At 36.7% G+C, this 17,425-nt stretch overlaps 2 protein-coding genes across 2 annotated transcripts in view; one reads left to right on the forward strand and one right to left on the reverse strand.

The window, feature by feature from the left end:
* LOC134744539 (prominin-1-A) overlaps positions 1–6,862 on the reverse strand; it is a 43,184-nt gene extending 36,322 nt beyond the window's left edge. Inside the window, exons 1-3 of the mRNA XM_063678359.1 lie at positions 5,712–6,862; positions 5,375–5,430; positions 1,410–1,633 (exon numbers count right to left, since the gene is read on the reverse strand). Coding sequence (XP_063534429.1) covers positions 1,410–1,633; positions 5,375–5,430; positions 5,712–6,705 — 1,274 coding nt within the window. The 5' untranslated portion in view covers positions 6,706–6,862. The remainder of the gene's footprint in view (positions 1–1,409; positions 1,634–5,374; positions 5,431–5,711) is intronic.
* LOC134744939 (mucin-5AC-like) overlaps positions 1–17,425 on the forward strand; it is a 403,822-nt gene that overhangs the window by 116,798 nt on the left and 269,599 nt on the right. The gene's annotated exons all lie outside the window — the stretch shown is intronic.

The raw sequence follows: 17,425 nt of genomic DNA on the forward strand, positions 1-17,425 counted from the left end.
ATGCCTTAAGGCATTTGATTAAGTCCGCCATTTGTACAATTTTATATCGTGCAATAAAGTTTAAATAAATAAAAGCTATATTAACGCTATACAATTATATAGTTACGAGTATTTGTTGTGGTATAAGTGACATTAACCTGCCGCAAAATCTCGACGTGGACCATATGCAGGTGATGGGGAAAATGACAGTTATGTCGCACATAAAACTAAACAATGAATTACGTTACATATCTTAATAGAAATGCAATAGGGTGATAGTAATAGCGAAGTTAATAATTTGTGTGGTTTTCATTCCTCGGAACATCAGTACCTCGCGCTGGGAAATGGAAGGTGATTGGTAAAACGTAGTTACAATATTTTTTCGTAATTAATATTCATTAAATCAATTTCAAAATATTAGGCATCTGTTTAAAAAGTCTCTCAAAACATGTGTTAATATTTTATATATAAAAATTATACATACTGAAAAAAAGTTCTAAGATAATAACAGGTGGCGGTGCCATTTTTTTGAGAAACGGCCTTAAATTCTCGTGAACATGACACGTTAGGAATCCGAATTAGGCTGTAATGGGTAAATAAATGTCCTAATTTATAGTGTTAAAATAGAATACGAGCTTTGTTTTAAACGGCGGTTAGATTAAATCTACATAAATTCATTTCGTATGAACAGCGAGGTGCAAAATTTCATGGACTTATTATTAAGTGGCCATGTAATTTTGTGGCTAAGAGTAAAGGAGAGAAAAAGTAGTATCTAATTGAACAAGTTTGAGAACAAATACAATTATTTTATTAAATATTTTGATTTGTGTTTTTTTAAAGTAGTCACACTACTATATATAGTATCTAATTGTTTGAATATTAGGTATTTTAAAACGACGGTGAGGTAAGTATTATACATATTGCAAAAAAAATCAAAACTTACAAATAAATTTAGAAGAAGAAGCACATTCTTCCATACACATACAACCTTAGGAAATGGAGAACTCTAAACCGTTAACAAGTAATGCAAATTATAGTGGTAGTGTTGCCTCGCTAACCAACAACAAATGAATTTATAAATTAATTTTTAACAAGCAGAAACGTCTGCGATCGATGCTATTAAGCTTAGAATAAATTTAAAAGTGGAAAAATTACTGCCTTGGGTGAGACTTGAACTCACGGTTTCTGGATCCAGATTCAGAGGCCGTGAGTTCAAGTCTCACCCAAGGCAGTAATTTTTCCACTTTTAAATGAATTTATGTTCAAATACCTAGTGGCGCTCAAGACATTTCGTAGTCAAAAATGTTATTTACCATGAATTACAAGTCGTCTGTTTTTTTGCAATGCAATATGCCATCAAGTATGATATTACCGCTATCCTGCTTTTAAATAACTGAACAATAAACATAATGTAATATTCAAATACTTACCAACAAAATAGTGCCAAAAATAAAGTGATCACCGCCAAGACTCGGCCATTGTAGTCTGAAACTTCATCATCAGGAAATAGAGCTCCGGTTTCCGTTTCGTCATCGCAGCCAGACTTTGAGAACAGTGATAGTATCGCCAATATCAGCATGTACGCCGGTATAATGAACGCTATGCATGAGAATATCACTATGACTGCTAGGAATGTAGATTCCACTTTGATGGACTGGAATGCAAAAAATAGGCAAGTTCAGTACAAAAAAAAACTTAAGTAAATTTATAACAGCGTCAGTCTCAATAGCCACTACGTTATAAACACAAAGGTAATTGTAACATACAGTATACTTTACTTATATTTATCTACTACGTTCGTAACCCCAACAAAAAGTAAAATACAGGTAACTCGGAAATATATGTGAATATACAGGTCATACTGAGCATCTATTACTATGGGACCAACTCTGAAATTGCGAAACATGTTGACTCTCCCATAGAAAACATCCACATCTGACCAGCCAAAATGCATGAAACTGCCAATTTTAGGCCAGACGGAGGATGCGTTATTTTAAACGTCAAACTTCTATGAAATTATGACGTTTACTTAGCACTTGCACCGTCTGGGCTATGAAAGTCGCTGCCAACTTAGCTTGGTCTGACTAGAAATATATTAACGGGAGTTGAATGAGATTACCGTGGGACGATATCGATTTGTGTAATTTTATAATGTGCTGGCGGAGATTATTTATCTTATTAAATACGAGTCTACAATATTTCACTTAAGTCACAAGGGATCCTACTACTAAGACTTCGCTGTCTGTCCTGTCTGTCTGTCTGTCCGTCTGTTACCAGACTGTATCCCATAAACCGTGATGGCTAGACAGTTGTAATTTTTACAGATAATGTATTTCTGTTGCCGCTATAACAACAAATACTAACAACAGAGTAAAATAAATATTTAAGGGGGGCTCCCATACAACAAACATGATTATTTGCCGTTTTTATAGATAATGGTACGGAACCTTTCGTGCGCAAGTCCGACTCGCACTTGGCCGGTTTTTACTAGCACCTAAATTAATATTAAACATTCTAGCACATTCTACCACTAAATTATTATTTCATCTACAACTATTGCAATAATAACATACAATTAACACGACACGCGTTATCATATAATTTGTACATAATTATATTGAATTAATTACTTTAATATTCTTCCACAAAAAAGTATCTTCAAGTGAATATGTATCATGTAATAATGTATCAAAATGGTGACACAAAAATGATTCTTTTAGTAAATAAAATAGTTTTAAAAGTTGGGTTTATGTTGTACTGTAAGTTATTGCTATACATAATTGTTTACTTTTCTTTATTATTATTATTATTTCTTTAACAAGACTTGAACAAAAAAAAAACATTAATATACAAAATGTACCACCGTTTTAAATTACTTCAGGAAAAAATACCTACCTACTGTATTGTGGCATGACCAATACATCTTGCGTTAAGAAAAATGTGCTCTTTCGAAAATAAGTCAGGGGAATCTCGGCATAATCATGCTTTTACTGCGCCCGGAGGGTAAATTTCATTCAGAATAAATATACATGAAATTACTTTTTCTTCAAATTAAATTATTTTCGTGTAAGCACTCTGATATTAAGCACCAAATTACTTTTTACAACTTCAAAGGGCAAGGCATCTAAAATCGTTTTAAAAGTTACAAAATTATGATTTGAATATGATTTGTAAGTTTTTTTTATACGACGTCGGTGGCAAACAAGCATGCGGCCCGCCTGATGGTTAGCCGTTACCGTAGCCTATGGACGCCTGTAAGTGTAAGTGTCATATTACCACTCTATTACCTACACAGTACACACAGCTAGCTCTTTTAGAGTATGGCACATAATATACAATTATATTATTAGATACAAATCTAGGATAAAAGACCTGGCAGATAAGGTTAAGCATTATTAGTAACATCAAATTATAATATTCATCTGACTTCACCTAATAATTACAAAAAGCTGTTTTATTTTGTGTAGGTAGACACGCTTTAAATAAAAAGTAAGATAAATTCTCTTTTAAATTTTTCATCAATATTTTCAAATAGGAAAATACCAGTAACTGATATTACATTACACTGATTTAAACTTTCACGATTTTTACTCATTATTATTTATCTCCACGGAAAATTTAAATTATTTTAGATTTTTTTTTAAATATCGAAAGTTGAAAAATCGAATATTGTGAGTGTTGTGTGTCGACCCGGTAGCATCCCTAGTGCGCAAAACGTTCAAGTTAATAAACAAGACCAAGTGCGGGTAGTTCGAAAAACTCGCGCGCCTAGAAGATGTTGATGTCAACTTTAGCCAGTCTTCTCCGAGACCACGGGGACAACGCCGTCCTCGAAACGTCGCAGGTACATTTTAAAACTATTTTACGCGATTAAGTCCCGTGGAGATAAATAATAATGATATTACATTGTTCCGCATGAATGTGTAAAATTCAACGTGCATTAAGAACAAAGCCATTTACACCAAAGGTTTGGCACTATCGTGTTGCCGGAAGCCATCCTTTTAAGGTGTCAGAGGAACGGGATATTCGTACGCTCGTCGGTCAATGCAGACAACGGGCATCCATGTAACAGCCGTATTCGAACAATTCTTATAAGATGTCACAGCGATACGATACCGATCTGACAGTGTCAAAAGTTACGTTTTTGATTGAAGAAATGTCACTTTCGTCCCTGACAGATCTGTATCGTATCACTGTAACATCTTATAAGCATTGTCCGAATACGGCCGTTAATCACAGATCACTAGATCTACTAGATATATCATGAAAAACTACTCGCAGTCGCCGCAAATTTGCTCTCCCACTCATGACGACTGAGAATAATGGGCGGTGTTGTAAATTGTCGCAATTGGACAGTTTTAGGGCTTACTAATTTAATTAGTACTTATTTACTAGAGTATACCTACCAAAATTTTACTGCGCTGAAGCGCTGATGACCTAGCGGTAAGGGCGTGCGACTTGCAATCTGGAGGTCGCGGGTTCAAACCCCGGTTCGTACCAATCATTTGATATTTACCAATCGCTTTTCGCTGAAGGAAAACATCGTGAGGAAACCGGACTAATCCCAACAAGGTCTAGTTTCCCCTCTGGGTAGGAAGGTCTGATGGCAGTCGCTTTCGTAAAAACTAGTGCTTACGCCAATTCTTGGGATTAGTTGCCAAGCGGACCCCAGGCTCCCATGAGACGTGGCAAAAATGCCGGGACAACGCGAGGAAGATGATGATGATTTAGCCCTTTCTTACCTTACGATGTCAAAATTAGTAAGTTAGGCAAATCATGAAACATCGCTATCTAGAAGAGATTTCAGAGATTTTCTGGGTTGTCTAATAAACGAAACGTTTTCCAAAGTTTTAATCAAATATTTAATTCGTTTCGAAAGAGAAAATTTACAATTTAGGTGACCATTTATTTTCGGAAACGAGTGCTAAGATGCTTCAGATTGGCTATCTTATTCTAAATCTGAAATATTTATTTGTTTTGAATCTACTGAGATTGGCTTTTGCTATTATTAGATTCCTGTGAAGTGATATCAATTAAGTAATGCAATTTACAGACAATTAGAATTAATATAATTATAAGATAAAAATAGTACATTGTGCAACATGGGGCGTAAGTTAAATATTGCAAACGATAGTATAGTTAAATCGCGATCGGTATAGCTATAGACTCGAGTTTGCAATATTATTACGCCCCGAGTTAGTTACACAAAACACTACAGATGTGTGTATCAAGAGCAATGAAAATGGGTACCTTCATTCAAAATATATAAAATTTGTTACACTTATTCCTTATTAAGGAATGAAGACTCAGTGATTTATTCCAGCTCCATATATTTCTAAGAAACGCTATACTATTTTCTACATACATCTACTACAGTAAATGGAAATACCTTTACCTGTAAAAATGAGTAAGGAAATGAGAAGTTTCCCCATACGATATCCTTGATAAGACCTAAAATTTTAAACTTGCGCGTTATATTGACTACAAGTTCGAGTCTGCTAGTCTAAGTATCGATTTTTTTTCCATAATGCACTCTTTTTAGCACTTACTGTACAGTGCACTTGTTAGACAAGGCTTATTTAGTGCCATAGTGCATTCTCTACCAGTCAACTTTCAGATGAAACAAAGAGTTTGTGGGCGGTAGTCAAAATTCTGATTTAAAATTATGAATTAATTATTAACTTACACAAAAAAGAAAATATAACCAACATCAGAAAGATAACTTTACTCACCAACTGGAAATTCAAACGGGTAAATGATAGCGAAGAACTGTGACATAACCCCGAAAGGATAGAACCCCTCTTCCGCCATTAGAGCCGGTATCAAATATGTCTCCGACTGAGGCTGCAAGCCGAATCTTATCTTACTCCTGTCCTTCGGCTCGAACCAATCTTCAGTGTAACTTGCCCTAATGTTGTTCTCTGTCACTACAACATCGACAGATATGCTCAACGTATCTGTGGGTTCATTGAATAATTCCCGCGTTATAGGTATCATTTTCATAGTAGTCGATGAAATCTCCGTATTAGTCGGTTTCTCTATATTCCTTATTAGCAACGAATCCGATTTACGAAATGGCACATTGGTAGATCTAGTCCTTAAGCTGTTGTATTTTTCTATCCAAGACTTTATTGCCAATGAGTTATTTGCGTTATCGGCGTCTCTTTTGGTCAATCCTTCTCTCCATATACTTCCATGTCTATTCTTTTGGAACTGTGAATCGTTTCCGGCATCCTCCATATCCAATAGGGACTGGATCGATATTCTTAGATTATCTCTGAAATTTGTTTCCATACAGCTATCCCAAACTAAGGCCAGAGGTTTAATGTTAGTGCCGTCTGCATTAATTTCTCTTGCCGCGGCATTTCGATCAAAGGCTTGTAAATTGTCGTTTCCTTCGTCTGCATCGTTATATTTCTTTTCTGTTGCCTTTTTGTTTTGCTGTGAGTAAATTGTTGGAATTGCCTGATAATTCTCTGACTGTAGCTGTGCGCCCGGTACGCTGGCGCCAACGACATTTAGATTGTTTCCGGCGGAGGCCGCGGGCGTCGCTTCCGATGTCGCCCGGATCTGTCGGATTTGCAAGGCAAAAATGGCGTCTGTAAAGCTTTCTGGTAACGTGTTTACCTCGAGCGCTGGATTCAACTCTGTTTCCGTTATTTGCGCGGTCTTAACTTGATTTAAGAAAAATATTGCGATGGTAGAAATTAGGGCAACAGTTGACATCACTGCGAGGTTTACGAGCACCCATATATTTGTTCCGAGTTAGAGGAGTGTGTCGCGAGGTAGCGAGACACTGGACTGAGGATTTGTAGCACTTAGCAGTCTGCCCTGCCGGCGACGTTGCACAATCGTATCGAGCCGCGCCACGGTGCCTTTACTGGATTATGTAAAGAGTACTTAGCGAACAGAGTCTCGCATCTGAAGCTATGCTACTTTATTGTTAACTTTGTTATACGGTAATAATAAATAACCGCGAAACCATTGCCTATTAAAGTGCTAGTAATTAGCACTACATTTATTGTAGTATTTACCCAGTCCCATGGTGCCTATGAATAACGATAGGAATTCATTCTTGTTGTACTAAAGTTATAAGATTACTTTAATAACAATAATAACATGCACGCCTTATAAATGACCGGGCTTGAAAACCCGAGAGTTTGTAACGGAGATACAAATAATAATAATAATATAATATAATTATTTATTTCAGACCAGGTCCATAATTATAAACATTAATAAATATTATGTACATGTATCATGACGAAATGGTGTGCTTTATAAGGACAATTAATCATGTTTTATAACTTTTATATTTGTAAATTAAATTTAAAATTCAATTAAAGTAAGTAATTTACGCCAAATAACATTTTTACCGAAATTACAATGTCAATAATTAAGAATGAATTCATATGTATATGTTTTTGATACTTGTTATTATTCAGCGCTGATGGCCTAGCGGTAGAGCGGCGGAATTTCCAAATATAGGTACCTGGGCTGCTGGCTGAGTGAAAACTGGGATCCAGAACAGGAAACCAGGGTGAGAATAGAAATAGCCCGTAGTATGCTTTCATTAAAATGCAAAAATTGTATACCAATAAAGACATTAAGTTAAAACTAAGATGGAGACTAGTAAAATGCTATGTACTATCTACACTTTATTATGGTGTTGAAACAGGGACCCTAAATAAAACAATGTAGAAGAAAATAGATGCCTTCGAAATGAGGTTGTACAGGCATATGATGAGAGTATCATGGACCGCAAGAAAAACGAACATAGATATCCTAAAAAGAATGCAGTAGAAAAAGGAAGCACTAGCAACAGTTAAGCGGAGAAGATTGCATATTTTGGACATCTAAGAGAAAAAATAGAGGGAAAACGGGGAAGGTGAAGAAGGAGGATGAACTGGCTCGATAACATCAAAAAATGGACAAACATCAAGGACGCGGCCACGCTAACAAGACTGGCCAAGAGTAGAAAAGACTGCAAAGGTGGCCACCGACGCCCGCTAGGGCATGGTAGCAGAAGAAGAGAAGGTGGCCTAGCGGTAAGAGCGTGCGACTTGCAATCCGGAGGTCGCGGGTTCAAACCCCGGCTCGTACCAATGAGTTTTTCGAAACTTATGTACGAAATATCATTTGATATTTACCAGTCGCTTTTCGGTGAAGGAAAACATCGTGAGGAAACCGGACTAATCCCAACAAGGCCTAGTTTTCCCTCTGGGTTGGAAGGTCAGATGGCAGTCGCTTTCGTAAAAACTAGTGCCTACGCCAATTCTTGGGATTAGTTGCCAAAGCGGACCCCAGGCTCCCATGAGCTGTGGCAAAAATGCCGGGACAATGCGAGGAAGATGATGACTTGTAATTATTCTACGAGTGTGTGAAACAAACTTTAGTTACTGTATACTTGTCGTGTCAATTAATTTTACTCATAACTATTATTTCCGTATCAGATGAGTAAAATGACCCCCCCTTTTTCGCACCGGAAGTGCCTATCTTTATTCTACTTTCGGCAAGTTCCGCCGTGGCAGACCGAGTACCAAGTTAATTTCATCGCGATATCAAGTTATTACGAAATTTTACGGCCGACTCTTCTACCGCATTTATAAAATCTAGTAAAAAGTAAAACATTAAATAGAACAAACAAAGTACTGATTAGTAGGAAAACATATTTTCTGTACAGTTCCGTAAAGGTGATGTAAGCGCGTATGATTACAGTTATAAGGCTTCGCGTAACGAGACCCGCCACGCTGCAACTAGCGCGTTCATTGGCTTACATACCCTATACCTAAGCCTATGTCAACTCACTAAAAGCAGGCTAATACATGTTGGTTATTTTTTTATTATATAAAAACAATTACTTTTATATACTTAACGCCACTTGCACCGGCCCACTAACCCGGGGTTAACCGGTTAAACCTGGAGTTAACATGGTTATCAGTACAACTTGACACTGGGTTAACGGTTTAACGGCTTAACCCCGGGTTAGTGGACAGGTTCAAGCGGCACTTAGTTGTTACTTATGTTAGTAATAGAAAAATGAATATCAGTCATGCACGTTATTATTAAAATTTGGCTAAATTTGTAAAATTTGATAGTTTGAAAATATAAAAAATATAAAATGATTAAACAGCAAGAAATGTATGAATTATTCACTTCAAAGCTACGCATGTAGCGCTTAATCGTAGCTTGTAGCAATACCTTTCTCGTAGCAAAATTTTTTTGTAGAGGAGTAACAATTATTCGTCGCGATTAGTGCGGGATGGGTTAAAATAAAATAGTGTTTCCCATTCTATACCCCAAAACTAGTGTTTCCCATTTTATACCCCAAAAATAGTGTTTCCTATTTTATACCCCAAAACTAGTGTTTCTCATTTCATACCCCAAAAATAGTGTTTCCCATTTTATACACCAAAACTAGTGTTTTCCATTTTATACCCCAAAAATTGTGTTTCCCATTTATACCCCAAAAATTGTGTTTCCCATTTTATGCCCCAAAAATAGTGTTTCCCATTCTATACCCCAAAAATAGTGTTTCCCATTTTATACCCCAAAAATAGTGTTTCCCATTTTATACCCCAAAACGTAAATAATAATAAAAAGAGTGTGCATATAAAAGTGCAGAAGTTGTCGTTTCACGTTATCTACTTAAAATTTGTCGTTAATTAATTTGTATGTAAGTCTATAAGTATACAAAAGTACATTGAACGGATGTGCTTCCTACACCTATATACGTAACTATTTGATATATTTCAGGGAACGCAATTATGTGGAGTACACTCCACAGTATACAAATGCACTGGAATCCGGTTTGTATCAATGCTAAATCAAAATCCCACGGCGTAAAGTACTACGGATTTCCCAATGCATCTTCAAGCGTGTACTTCGACTGCGACCCGACTACATAATTCATCCCACTTGCTTACGGACACATCGTATTTGGAATGTGACTGCATTATGTACGATGTAGTCAGCCGTGGGTAAATCTGCGTCCTAGCACAGAATAAGTAATAGTATTTCATACCGAATGAACACGGTTCATCCCGGCTAAGGCTATAACCGCGAAAATCAAAGTTCGTAAATTAGCAACTATCTCTCACTAATTTTTTTTTTTTTATATATTAAAGGAAAAAATAGAAAAAGTTACACCTCCGGCAGGATTTGAACCCGCAACCTCCGCAATCCGTGCGTTGCTCTTAACCAATTGAGCTACGGAAGCCTACCAGAACCTTGCAACTGTAGTATCTCTGTCACTGTAATTACGCATTAATTGGAGTAAAAGAGAAATTTGCGAATTTCGGTAGGCCCTCAGAAGTACCTCAACCCGTGGCGGTAGATTGTCTATATTCGATTAGCAACTCGATGACAGAACGTTCAAAATATCAGTGTATTGTGTCTTGTATGTGAACTGGTCGATTTCAATAAAAAACAACTTTTTTATTCTACCACGTTGCCATGGTTATGCCGAAGTATTATCAACTGATTGCCCTAAATACCTTACACACAAATTGATGCTTATAGAGACATGTCGTGCGCACATAGACACAAAATCGATTTCCGTAGGTACTATTAGGCCAATTCGAACAAACATTGACATCAGAATGATATTTTAGTCATGTTATTTAGTTATCTTGCGTCACGCCCGCGCCAATATGACGGACAAGTACGAGCGAAATGTACGATAACTGAAAACATCAGCTAGTGTCATTCTGATATCAATGTACGTGGTTTTTGTACCTAATAGCTAAAAGTTAGTTAATGTAATTTGTTTTTATTTTTGCCCTAGTTTATGATCGTCAGTGTACTACAGTACAAATTATTTTATTTATTTGCATACTCGGTAGAGAGCGTGCTTGCTAAAACTGTCTATAAATATATCAATGGTAATTGATGGTGTCATTTCATGTATTTATTGCTATTTATTTAAGAAGGATATGTGCTCAATCCCATTCTAATTCCGGTTTGTTAAACAAGTGACAGTTGTTTGCACCTATAAACACTAAAAAAGTTATAAACTGAAATAGATCTCATATACACGGTGTTTCCAGTAACAGGAGCAATAACAATAAATTAAACTGGAGGCTGTACGCCTCAAACTGACCAACATTTGTTCAGCAACTTTTCAAAATTATGAAATTTTTAGATTATACCTTTTTCATACTAATTAAATATTATTTTCAATGTACGCTGCCATCTGTGTGTTTGACGTTGCTTGTCACCCTTTAAACATAACAATTTTTGCAATACATTGCGTCTTAGAATAAACTTTAAAGTGTAATGAAAATACAAACACAAGTTATTTTTAAAAGTTGCTGAACAAATGTTGGTCAGTTTGAGGAGTACAGCCTACAGCTTAATTTAATGCTCCTGTTACAGGAAACACCCGGTATTAAAAAAAGTAACGAAGCCCTCCAGTAGTGAAGGCCGGATTCAAACATTTCAAACCGGCGTCTTTAGCAATCCGGGCTATATTAAATAAAATAATTTGATTTGTTCCCAAAGTTGTGACTACAAAAAGTTTATTAAAAGAAGACAGTCCATTAGGTAATGGATTGTTTCAATGTACAGTCGCCATCAGATATATCGGAGCGGCCAAGGGGCTCAAAAATATCTGAACGCGCACTCTATCGCCTTGACAATAGAGGCGTGTTCAGATATTTGTGAGCGCCTTGGCCGCTTCGATATATCTGATGGCGACTGTACTATTAGTATCTTATAAGATACTAGTACACAGGAGTAGATAGTGGTACTGTATACAGAGAAAATAGAGATACAAATTAAGATACAAACAAAATTATCTATTCGAAAATAATCACTGTTGTACAGCAGCGTGTCATTAATATACCAGAGTGCTGCCATTTGAACCAAGAAGTTATTAAGTCTGAACTAAACAACTTCCTTAAAGGTAGGAATGGGATATTTTAATTAAATCTCACCTCTGAATAGCATACTAGCGCGTTATATGAGTATAAACCTTGTATCCGGGCATGTGACATCAATTTGAATACCGTAAACATCGCGCTTCAGGTCTCAACCATTCCTTTGCATTCCTCAAAATCCACGTATCAAAATGCCACAACTACCTTTCAACGGTACACAGCGATATCGACTTTGAAAGCAAAGGCGTCAAAAGGTTAAAGAAACATTTCCCCTGAACGTGGAAATGGGGGCGCGCTCCCGTTAAGGCATGTATGTGAGTTAAGTCAACATACTGCTTTTCTTTGGGGCGGAGGTTTTACGAGATTTTTTTAAGGGTAAATTGACTGGTCGCAGGTGGCTAGGGAAACGGGTCAGCGGGCCTCGGCGTGTCATGTTCATGTGCCACCAGGGACGGATTCGGGTAATAAATGATAGTAAATTCACCCTGATGGCACTTTGTGACCAAAATACATTTATTAGCCTTACAGCTGAACCTTTTAGTCTTTAATATACGCACAAATAGTTATAACGGCGCAGAGCGAAGTCATTTGCGCTTGAAAATAGAATTTGTCGTAATGGAGCCTTGCAATTAGATTTCGGCGTGAAATGAAAGGTCTTGATTACATTGAGATTTTGAGTAGTGTCTGCTTATAAGAAATGAAATGCAGGCACTTAAGTGTAGGCACGTAGGGTTATTATAAATGTATTTTTGAAAGACATACCTAGTCAAAAAGGTTCTCAATATCTTATTTTATTTACTTACTTATTTATTTTTATTATATTGGTTCAAAAAAATACACAGCATTACAGCGAACTAATACACTGTGAAGGTACATGATACGGTCTTAAGGAGAGGAGGACAAACAGTAGGTACAATTGCAAAAATGAAAAACTTATGTATACAAGATAGAAGATTCACGTTTAACCATCCTCTCACAGAACTGCATACACTCTCTACACAGATCTATCCAACTACTTGCAAATACATTCCGGTGCTGATGCGAGGAGCGCGTTAATATATTGAAGAGCGCGGACAAGTGGTGATTTGCCATGGGCCGCACAGCTGATAAGTGACGACTTCGCGGCCGGAAATTAAATTGGGCCTTAACCATAGAAGGGACGAGCAGGCATACGACTTGTGCAGCCTGTTCAGGGCAGAATATCTTTTCAGATTCTTTAACTAAGTCTAAATCTAAAAGAGCTTACTAATATATGAGAGCGTGCTTGCTAAAACTGTCTATAAATATATTACCACAATACATTGAAGAAAATCCTATAACTACGTTATGGTAACCATATGGTTATCAGCAACGTTAAGCTGCTGCATTATTTAGGCTTCAGCTTATCGGTATCATAAACATTAATGTTAGGACAAGGCGGAATTGTTGCAGTCTAACATGGATCCTCTTTGTTGTAAGACAACGGTCTGGGCCTAGCCGCAAATCTCAATGGATACAGTGGCAATTTGTATTTGAATAAGAAAAGATGTAGCTCTGATAAGACACTCAGTGACATTAACTTTCTGCAGTCCAATTTAAATCACATCATCATTTTAGGCAAAAGTAACAATAAAATGATAAATAAGATTATATTAAAAATTAAATAAGGTGTGAATCATAATCACAATTATTCGTCTATCGTCGCAAATACCGTAACTGTATAAACATATTTTTTTCTAAGTACTACTCAAATTTTAAGGAGTGTTCGCGGTGTTCTATTCTATCCTATTGAATCCGGCCCTGCTTCTCCATATTTCTATTAATTACCGTGTCAACTAGGTCACGTCTTGCATCTTCCGGAACTAGAGGGCGGAGCCGCGTCGATACGATGCTGCCTCTTTTAACTTACTTAGGCACTGCTTCAGCGAGATGGACATTAGAAATAAATTATTAGGTACACATAGTATCAGCATTTATACCTATTTAAATAAATAAATAAATAAATATTATAGGACATTCTTACACAGATTGACTAAGTACCACAGTAAGCTCAAGAAGGCTTGTGTTGTGGGTACTTAGACAACGATATATATAATATACAAATACATAAATAGATAGAAAACACCCAAGACTCAGGAACAAATATCTGTGCTCATCACACAAATAAATGCCCTTACCGGGATTAGAACCCAGGACCATCGGCTTCACAGGCAGGGTCACTATCCACTAGGCCAGACCGGTCGTCTATTTAAATATCTATAGTTTTTTCTATAATTGATGCATCTAATTTTAATAGATATGTGTATAAATATAAACGCTTAAGAAAGTTAAGACACCTCTGAAACGCGGAATGCCGACAATAGGATAAGGATTCGCCTTTATGACGTCACTTTAGTTCAATCCAAACGAACGAAACAAATGAATTAGGTACCTTTTATAAAGTTAGCTGTCTTGAATATAGTTATTGCCAAATAAGCGAGTATAAAATAAAATTAACATTTAACTAAAATAATAACTTATTAGAATAGTGGAAGGAAATATAAATTTAAGTACCCTGCTAACTCGTAGATCAAACCAAGTTAGTTAGTCAAATTAAGTCGTCAGTAAATAAAAACTACACTCATCCTTTTCTTTTTGGTGCTAGTACTAGTATAAGAAAAAGATAGTATGATTCTCTCTGTCTATGTTTGAAATGAGACAATCCTTTGACAAACTATAAATTTATTATTGATAATATTGCCGAACTATTCAATAAGCGGAGCTATTAATAGTGATTGTGATTTCTGATTTCAACAGCTGGCCCATTAATCTTACACTACCCTTGCCTTAGTTGCTTTGCCCTGTTATACTACAAATATAGGGATGTATACTACCTACCTGCCTACCTGTATAATTTCATTATTGAATAATCATATTCATTATCATTACATAATTTATTTCTGAACAAAGTTTATAAATTAACCGTAGGTTGAATATTTTTTCTAGAGATGTAGATATTTAAGATCAACTGAACGTATTTACTAAAGGAACTTTAATGTCTGTTTCTGTAACAATAATGTTGGTAGGTATTGTGGAAATTTAGGTTATGCTTGAGTTGTCCTTAAAAGACTACAGCTTAAAAATAGCCTAAATATTTTTAAATGTAGATTAACTTTAATATTGTCTTCGATTACCGCAATAGTTACTCATAACTATTTAAATGACTATATCGCGTATAATGACAATTATTACGCGATAAAATCCATTAAATAGCTTTGTTTTAAGTAGGTATGACTGATTTTGTTAAAATTGAAATTAACCATTACTGCTAAAACTACGTAGGGATAGTAATTTTCAAAAAAATAAATTTGTCGCATTAAATCATCATTAGGTACTTACCCGAAATTTTATTGACATATGACAGTAAAGTAAGTAATCGTCAGGGCAAATTGCCCGGAGCGGCGACATGGCCTTTTAGCGGTCGAATCTAGCCAGCAGACGGTGGCGCGTGGCGAGACAACTTTACTGCGGCACATTGAATTTAAGCCGAAATTGCTCCACGTATCTCCCAGCTTTATGAATATACTTACCTTATATTCTTACCTGTTTTTATTCATAATTATTTTACCTTCTTTTTTCGAGAATTCATGCTAATGGTAAGTAAAAAATTGCGGAATTTTTAGCAAATTGAGTTAAAAATTCAAATTACGGAATAATTAATTAAGTACGAAATTTTCAGCCAGCCGCATAATGTAAGTCAAACATAACTTTATAATAATGTGTACCCATCCATATACTTCAAAAGGGTAATAGCTAAATATACGTGAGTAATTTTTTTACTCATTAGAAGACATGCATGGTGTTTTCATTTAGCGTGGTAAGTAATAAAAAGTTTTGTCAAAGTCTAATTATGTACTTACAAAGTAAATATGCACTTATTGTATTACACAGGCTTTTAGGACTTAGAGTTTATACTTACCTAGCAAAGAATTTTAAATATTAGGAATCTGGTAAAAGGAAGCTTCGGTTTAACTAAGAAACCTTAACACAACAGGCTTGTGATTCCCATCATTTACCGAACGACTCTGAATCTAAACTAGTTAGTATAGTACGGCATAGTTGAAAGATAGTAAGTACTACTAACAGTGATTCCTGTGTTTGCCATGTCATGGTTTTATTCTTATTACCACATTAGTGATAAACAAGGGGCAGTTAGCAAACCCTACGGACGCCTGCAACATCAGGCATATGTGAGGTGTGCAATAAAGAGTATTGTATTGTATTGTATTGTATGAGGTGTCACATCTCTAATATAATCATTGTAATTGAAAGCGCTCTTTTTCGTAAACTACATACTACGCATGTTGGTTTTCTCGAAAACTATTGACCCGCACTCGCACAGCACAGATAACACAAAACACACCCGTCGCGCCGACACATAGCGAGACTCGAAGAGCTCTAATTAATTCTGAGCTGCGGTCCCGCTTCTGTTTGACTTCTTAATTAGGTTTTCGTGCTTGCTGTAAGAAGTCAATACGTTAAGAGATCTGTGAATAAGAGCGCGGGGTATTGGTATCTTTTAGCCATCAGGAAATTATATTTGGTTTGGTGCAACCGCCCCGGTTCACCACCGTTAAAAAGTTCGCAATTTTTTTTTTTTTTTTTTACTAGCAAAGGCCTCCCCTCGTTTCCTCCACTCGACCCTGTCGTTTGTAGTGTCCCGCCAATCCGGATAAAATGCGTCTAAGTCGTCCCGCCATCTCCTTTTCGGCCTGCCTGCACCCCGGCCAGCACCATCTATGGTGTTCCGTGGGTCCCACTCGGTAACCATTTTGGCCCACCTTTCAGGGTGCATGCGGCAGACATGCCCAGCCCAGTCCCACTTAAGCTTAGCGGTCTGGACACCTACATCTACAACTCGAGTTCTGGAGCGCAGTTCCGTGTTTCTGATTCTATCAGTTCTGCGAACACCTAGTATACTGCGCTCCATCGCTCGCTGGCAAACCTTGAGTTTGGACTTTAACGCCTCAGTTAATGACCATGTTTGAGCACCGTAGGTTAGGATAGGCAGGATACACATGTCGATGTCGATGGGGGTCGCCCTTCAATAGCGCCTTCATGGACATAAATTTTATTATATATGGGAAATCTCATAGTTCACTACTGAATGACGTTAGTCAGTCCGTAAACTGGGGACGGTGCAACCGGCCCCTAATGTAGGTACCCTTATCATTGGTCTGTATTCATTAGTTAGACGGTATCGTTTCAGGGAAATTTCTATACGAATGGACCTTTTTAACTGCTTTTTAGGGTTCCGTACCCAAAGGGTAAAAACAGGACCCTATTACTAAGACTCCTTCTGTCTGTCTGTCCGTCTATCTGTATCTCATGAACCATAATAGCTAGACAGTTGAAATTTTCACAGATGATGTATTTCTGTAGCCGCTATAACAACAAATACTAAAAACAGAATAAAATAAATGTAAGAATAAGTGGGGCTCTCATACAACAAACGTGATGTTTTTGCCGGTTTTTGCGTAATGGTACGGAAGCCTTCGTGCGCGGAGCCGACTCGCACTTGGCCGGTTTTTAGATTTTCATAATAGATA

Source organism: Cydia strobilella, chromosome 10 (assembly GCF_947568885.1).
Source record: "Cydia strobilella chromosome 10, ilCydStro3.1, whole genome shotgun sequence".
In the NCBI taxonomy this organism is placed as follows: domain Eukaryota; kingdom Metazoa; phylum Arthropoda; class Insecta; order Lepidoptera; family Tortricidae; genus Cydia; species Cydia strobilella.